The sequence below is a fragment of the Cynara cardunculus genome (genome assembly GCF_001531365.2).
Source record: "Cynara cardunculus var. scolymus isolate 2C chromosome LG 5, CcrdV1, whole genome shotgun sequence".
NCBI classification, from domain to species: domain Eukaryota; kingdom Viridiplantae; phylum Streptophyta; class Magnoliopsida; order Asterales; family Asteraceae; genus Cynara; species Cynara cardunculus.
This window is the reverse complement of record NC_037532.1, coordinates 2,847,405-2,855,147: the sequence shown is the minus strand read 5'-3', so window position 1 is coordinate 2,855,147 and position 7,743 is coordinate 2,847,405. Positions and strand designations below refer to the sequence as shown.

The window sequence follows — 7,743 nt, the reverse complement described above, 5'->3', positions numbered from 1 at the left end:
TGTGCTCCACTTCTCAACTCTTGCAATTGGATCGTTGCGATTACAGGTTGGATATCAAATCATCCACACTGTAATATCTTGTGAGATCAAATTGTTTTCATGAGATCATATGTATAACACTAAACTTTCACAACAAAATATTTCACAGCATTTTTATTGCAAATGATCAGTATTTTGTATACCTTCACAATGTTCTAAAGTAAAGTTTCAGTGTTATTTTATGGTTTTTACTTTCGTCTCAACCCAAATTTAAGTAGTTGTATATATAACTTAAGCTTTTGAAAATTTAACATAACACGTTTAATAAATAATCATATATACACTTAAAGATAAATATTGACATCAAAAAGTCAAAATGTATACGTTTTATTATTGCAAGAATCGGGTTCGATCAACGATCGAATCGTTACAATACTTATAAACTTCCGGTAACAATTACATCTCGAACCGAAAAACAAACGCCAAAAAACCCGTCGACCTATTCCCATCGACATGTTTTTCCCGGCAAGTTATCTCATTCTATGTAAACTATTTATTAACATGTATGCATATACCGCTTTTAGAACCATAAAAAAACCTTTGAAAGATCGTTGCAAAACGCCTTGAATTATCAACCCGAGAGGGTAAGAACGAACAAATCATGTTTTTGTACGCCTATATGTATGTATGTATGTATATTGAGAGAAACCTCATGTTTTGAACGAGCGTTCCAATGCCCGAGAATCAAGAATATTCGTCCGAGGCGACCTTGTGAAGACCGATTCCAATTTCGATAAGTGTATCGTTGAAAAAAGTTTGGCCGAATTCGGGTTCATTTTCACTGCCATCTTCCGCTCGAGGATGATTTTGATCGTCTCACCCAACACGAGTTTGTTCTCTATTGTTCCAATTTAAGATAATTAGAACCAATATCGATCATGAATTTGAAACGGCAAAATGCATCAAAATACAAAGTTCCCATTTTGTACTCATTTTGATCGATAAACTGCTGATATGTAACATTTGATAACGTGGATCTCAGTTTATGACGAAGGGAATGATAAACTTCACACCCACACAATGTTACAACATCAACAGGTTACCAGTCAAAATTCAATACAAAATAGGAAATTCTAAGACTTCACAGTATTTTGATATACTTTCCGGTTATGAAAAGTGAGGTTTCGACTTACATTTAAAGTATCCCCTCGTAGTGTCTCTATCGACTCCTCGAGCTCCATTTGTTTCGAAGCCGTAGCAAATAACGCCTACAAAATGAGAAGAAAACGACGAAATCAGTAATAAAAACCTCCGGTTTTGAAAAACTCTCGGATTATTTGAAAAGTTGTTGAGATATTAAATGTATTGAATATTTAAATGATACTCAGAGTACGTTACATCCGTTCTGTGGTTCAGAAATTACGGTTTTCATTCCTATGATTTATAATTCATTGCTATTTTGTCTTTATGATTTACAATTTATTGTTGTTTCAATCCCTGTGGTTTACAGTTCTTTACTATTTTGGTCCCTCACACGGTAAGAAAACATGGTCCCTCACACGGTAAGAAAACATGACGAGTGTGTGAGTTTTGGTATTATAACACATCAAAATCCTCGAAAAAAAAGGATTAAAAATTCTTACTTTCTTCGTTTTCTGCAAATCGTACTCCATCGATCTTATACGATTCATCGACTCCGCAAGCATCTCGTCTTTCTCTTGCGGAATTCTCGAAGGTTTACTCGAAAGTTCGGCCACCATTGCTTCGAGTTGTATCAGCTTCTCTTCACACGGATGCAAAAGGTCCTTTCTTAGAGGACTCGAAACATTCACAAACTCGGGTGCGTTTTGCCCGTTGCTCAACGACTTTGCGATATTTTTTGCCGAAAATTTCACAAGACGGAAAACAAGAAGAAATATGTATGCTAAAACTTTGTATAAAAACACGACAACTCTCTTTACAGTCGGCTCTTCCATCGCTCTTGTTTGTATCATATCATCTGCTTCAGGAACCGGAAAAAAAGGGTTACCAAAAATGGTCAACATTATGCATTCGAGATGATAAAATCCATAACAATATGTACGAATGATCGACCACTTACTTCTCGGACCAACATCAATCGGAGTACCGGAAACTACTTGCTCAACTTCGGTATCGTAAGAAATCGACTTGTTTCCCAAGTTCTAAAAGACAACACAATTGAGTTATCAAAAAAGTATCAGGTTTCATTTTTCACCTATCCCGGATCGTGTGAGATAAATGGCTCGATATCATTTTTCACCTACCCTGAGATGGAGAGACATCGATCTTCTTGGAACATGAGTTTGGAACACGGTGTTCGACTCGCCGGAGATTTGATGTCTCGTGGTCTACGATAAAACCAAGCAGAGTGTCGTAAGATTACCGAATGCAGGAAGACAACGTTATTTATGGCTTACGGGTTTGATAAAAAAAAATGTGTCACTAACATCACCTCGGAAACAATCGCCTTCACCTCTAAACTGGAATCATCATAAAAGCTAGCGTTTTTCTCCACATCTCCCGTGTTAATTAGCTGCAAGAATCCCAACGTTTTGTTAACACACTCGCATACTATAAACACACTCGTACGTTCGAAACACGTTTTAGAACAATAACAATTTTGTTGTTTTAAACCTTCTAACAGATTTTGGACAGAAGCGTTCTTAAATCTGTCAGAAGGTCGTTCTCTTAGGGTGTATTTGGTATCTAGACAAGACAAAACAGAACAATCGTCAACATTTGGTTTGACAAAACGGAACGACGTCAGCATTCCTGTTCCACAAACATGGAATAGTGATCTCTGTGTACAAAACGCGCCCTTAAGGAACCTGATTTCAAACAACAAACGGAAAACCATACCTTCATCAATTCTTGATCATGCCAAGGACCTTTATCCGACCTCAAGCATCCACCGTCATTCGAGCATGAACAAATCCCGCCAAGAAAATCCGGCAATTGGCTATAATAATAAATGCAATTGACGATAAGAACCTCATATAAAAAGATAATTTTACGCATAAACGATGCAAAGACGAATAAAAAATCAACCTTGATTCTATAACTTCCAGCAACTTGTTCTGATACTTGTTGCCAAGAACCTGCAAATTTAATCAAGATTTAGTTTCTGAGATTGAATTCAAAACGAAATTCAAAGGCGAATCTTTGTAATCTTTACATGAATCTTTGATGTCGTTCTTGGATCAAGAAACCCTTTCAACGTATTCCATACTAACTTGAATCCGTTACCAGCATTCACGATGAACATCTGATGTAAGGTCTGATTAATCAAAAGGAAAAAGGAAAAAGATCAGTTCCTAATCAACTACATGACAATTTTACCCTTATTAATATAAGGAGTAGTGAATTTCTCCATCTCATAATTAAGGGTAGAATAGGAAAGCAGACATTTTACCCTTATTAATACGTAATTTTCACACTAATTAATCAACTGCATGACCATTTTACCCTTATTAATATAAGGAGACACTTATAGTTAATGTATAAATGGAAAGCAGACACTTGCTTAGATATATGTGATTATCACACTTTTCAATCAACTAAATGACAATTTTACCCTTAATAATATAAGGAGTAGTGAATTTCTCTATCTCATAATTTAGAGTATAATTGAAAAGCAAACACTCACATAGAAATATGTAATTATCACAATTTACCCTTGTTAATATAAGTAGTAGTATTAAGGGTATAATAGGAAAACAAGCACTTATTTAGAAAGAGTAATTATCACACTTTTTAATCAACTAAATGACAACTTTACCCTCAATAATATTAAGGAGTGGAGAATTTTTCTATCTCAATAAGGGTAGAATTGGAAGGACTTATTTTGCGACAAACTAAAATAGAAACACAGACACATACCTCGGGATAGTTATCCCCATCAATCTTTTGCATTCGCATCACCAAATCATGTGCGACTTTTCCAAAACTCATCCAATTCTACAAAAACAAGAAAGTTAAGAATCTTTTCAGAATGCTTAGCCACCGTAAAGTTTCTAAAAGTAGAAAGAAAGCCATTAAGCTAACCATTCCATGAACATCCAATATGGTGGTGCAAGAATCTATATGTCTCCTAGCTGCAACGGAGCAAGCCGGGAATTTCTCGGAAAAAGCTTTCTCGAAACCTTGGACGTGATACCTTAAAAACCTTTCAACCGTCGTTACGTTCATAAGCTTACTAGGGTCGACCTTGCCTAGTCTTTCGATATAAACGGGCCGTCCCTCTTTATCGACCCCATGATAACCATGAGGATAGTAGCTTTGAACCTCTTCAAATTCCTCATATACGAAATCCTGAAGAGAGAGACAAAATCAGTGTCCACATTTCTACTTTAATTTTCTCAAAACAAGTGTCCACCGCTTTCCAATTTTACCCTTCATTATGAGATGGAGAAACTCATTACTCCAATTATTAGGGGTAAAATTGTCATTTAGCTAATTAAAAAAGAGAATTAATTACACATTTAAACTGTGTGCCTTTTGCAATGTAAACATTTATAAATGAAAGATCAAGCACGGTATTCCGATTTTAGTTTGTACCAAAATAAATGCTTACTTAAAATATAAAATGCCCACTTTCCTATTCTACCCATTAATAAAATATAAAATGCCCACTTTCCTATTCTACCCATTAATTATAAGATGGAAGTAATTCATTACTCCCTCTATTATTAAGGTTAAAATTGTCATTTTAATTAATTGAAAAGTGTAATAATACATTGCTAGCAATCCACATTTGTACCTATATCTCCATTCCAAATCTGAAACAGATATACACCACACTTATGACTTATGAGGTCAAAGACTCAAAGTCAAACATGCTATTTTTACAAATTTAGAAACCAAATCTTCGATATCGAATCATCAAAAAGTCAAATCTTGATAAGTAAATTGTTCGACAACACTCAAAGTTAAAAAATTTTAAATGGATTTGGATTATAATTGTTCTTGTGGACCACAAAATTAGACCTTCACCGTAGGGTCAACAGTTGCATCTATAGACATTTGAATAGAACGAAAGAAGATCATGCGGGAAGATAATAAGCATGGTTAGAAAGAGAACCTGCAAGATAGAGTCGGCACCATAATCTTTCCTCCAATTGAGCATTTCCGCCCACATTTGGACCGCCTTATCAATGTCAAATTTCCTTGCCTTCAAGAACCTGCAATCCCATGTTCGTAGATTTCTCCGTTTAGAATACCAAACAGACCCAATAAACTACATTCTAAGGGGATATTCGGTTGGTGTCCCATTAAGTCCTTTATGAATTAATCTATCTGATTGGATTAATCTGTCTGTATAGATTTGGAAGATTTTTGTTTAAGATGGTTTTGCATAGATCCTATGAGCATGGTTTTTAATGGGAGGTGCACGTTTAGCAAAAACTTGACTTTCTACATAAAGCTCCCCCTAAAAGCTTTCTGAATAAGCCACTTTCTATATCATTAAGTCACTACCAACGGATGATGTATGGATGACTGAATAAGCTCCAAGTTCCATTAAGCTTATTAAGCTGCCAACAAATATGCCCTAAGTAGGGTCCATGGATGAGATGTATGCGGACCTGATCTCCGCCTCTAAAGAGTAAGGAAACTGTTTCCGTGAAAATACCTGGCTCGTGCAAGAGTGTGAGCAAAGAGATACCGGGATTTCCGTTTAGAATGTACCATCAACATTGCAGCATTTCCTTTTTTGCGTTAAGTTTTTAGGCAAAATTCAACTATCACTCCAATTACCATCATTACAAAATCTTCGGTCTTCTCTTTATTCAAGGGGCGTTTTGAGGTATTTAACAATCAACCAAACATTGTAATTATTCATAGCAACAAACCCAAATCTTGATTCTTTGTTGTCTGCAAATTGTATCATTTAAACCGAACACGCCCAGGTGGGGTCGGGTAAGATGTACACAAACCTGACCTCTATTTCACTCCCACCGACTGTTAAAAGTCAAACTCTATGGAACCAATGGAGTGTATCCTAATCAATTACATAACAAAAGGAGTAATTTATCCAAAGATTGAGATCATAATGGAAGATTGTTACCTCAATAGTGTGTGGTAATCATCGTGACGATTGGGAAGCAAGTCTTTTTCGATCAAGATTTGGCGAAAAGCATTCACTACCTTTTCTTCCTCCTCATCTCGAACATCATCTATCGAAATCGAAGCAAATTGGCAATTCAAAACACGCTTATTACTTCGCGTTTTGAATGAGTTCATCGGTCTCGTTGATGCCCCCATTGTTTTCTTCTTCAAAGATCTAACCCTGACCCTTCTCTTATCATCCCCAAATGTCCCCAAACCATATCTTTGAGTACTCCTATCTTCTTGATTCAATGCTTTAAAACAAAATCAACAAAAACCCATTTGGCTAATCACATAAACAGCATTGAATTGATGAAATCATCCAAGAATCAATGATAAATTTTAAGAAAAACTTACCTGTCATTATGTAACAAAAATGGGTAATTGGAGTTTACAAGAACCCTGCATCAATCGAAACACCCAAAAATCCCCAATTGCAACTCTGCATTCACTGACAGATTAGATCTAGAAAGACGGATAGATTCTTCGATCATAAATCTTAATCGTAAATTAATCAAATAGACGACTGAAAACTTCACAAATTCCGCAAAAACGATACGAAGAATCTGGGCAGAATCAAAGATTGTGTTCATTCAAACAATTGAAACCCCAAAAAGGGATTATCAAATCGATCGAATTACAACCCATAAAGAAGACAAGAATCCAATATCAAAAGATTGAGTAAAGAACAAGAGTTTGTGTATATGAGATGGAAGTACCTGGAATGAAGCCACATTCATAAGATCGAAGGAATCAATGGAGAAACGAATAAGGATTATATATAAACAGATGATGAAATCCACAAAAAAGAAGTCGATTACGGTGATTATGATGATTGAAATGAACAAGAAGAGTGTGGGATTAGTTGGGTAAGAGAGAAAACTTGAAATGGGTTTGCTTTGTGAATAATACTCTTGCTGTAAAGAAATCAGTTTTTATATATAAACAGAGAGAGAGAGAGAGAGAGAGAGAGAGAGAGAAGGTTCCGTTTTTAATCTATTGATTTGGGGGATGCTAACCATCGAGATTGGGCCCTTTCGGGAGCTTATATTTCGAAATAAAATAAAATAAAATACTTTTTAATAAAGTATTTAATTTAATTTAATTTAATTGTAAAAAAGTTGAAACATTTTGTAACCGAATACATAATTAACATTATTAATTAAAAAAAAAGAATGAAAGTAAATTTAGGACGAAAATTGTTTTATTTAGGTAAAATTAGATTACTGATAACTCTAATTATAACATCTTTGGTTAAACATATTAGATATTGTCCATTTTGTCCATGCATGATATACATAGACTTAATTTTTCAAAACACGTCTAATATAAGAGGTATTCAGTACCTTATAAAGTGTTAGATTTCACATTGGTTGGGGAGGGCAACAAAGGTTATCTTGTAAGGGCTTGATATTTTAACTATCATGCGCATTTTAGAACTGTGAGTCTAGGTGTGTAGACAAGGCGGACAATATCTAGTATGATTACTATAGAATGTTACATAAAGCAACATTTTTTCCCCTCCCCAACTGATGTGAGATCTCACAATCCAACCCCGTTGGGAGCCCAGCGTCTTTGCTGGCATACAAGTCTGCTTCCCTACTATGATGTCATTTGTAACATCACAGGCTAACAATA

General features: G+C 35.3%; 1 protein-coding gene across 1 annotated transcript; it reads right to left on the bottom strand.

The window, feature by feature from the left end:
- Positions 1-365: 365 nt before the first annotated feature.
- Positions 366-7,080, bottom strand: LOC112512416 (phosphatidylinositol/phosphatidylcholine transfer protein SFH9-like). Its single transcript, XM_025118364.1, has 15 exons — positions 6,825-7,080; positions 6,463-6,547; positions 6,065-6,359; positions 5,081-5,180; positions 4,045-4,311; positions 3,880-3,957; positions 3,176-3,277; positions 3,049-3,098; positions 2,860-2,959; positions 2,453-2,533; positions 2,265-2,348; positions 2,081-2,162; positions 1,623-1,978; positions 1,173-1,247; positions 366-877 (listed from the first exon to the last, which is right to left on the bottom strand). The coding sequence occupies exons 2-15, from the start codon at positions 6,467-6,469 to the stop codon at positions 818-820; spliced, it is 1,737 nt and encodes a 578-aa protein (XP_024974132.1). The 5' UTR covers positions 6,470-6,547; positions 6,825-7,080; the 3' UTR covers positions 366-817.
- Between the last annotated feature and the right edge of the window lie 663 nt (positions 7,081-7,743).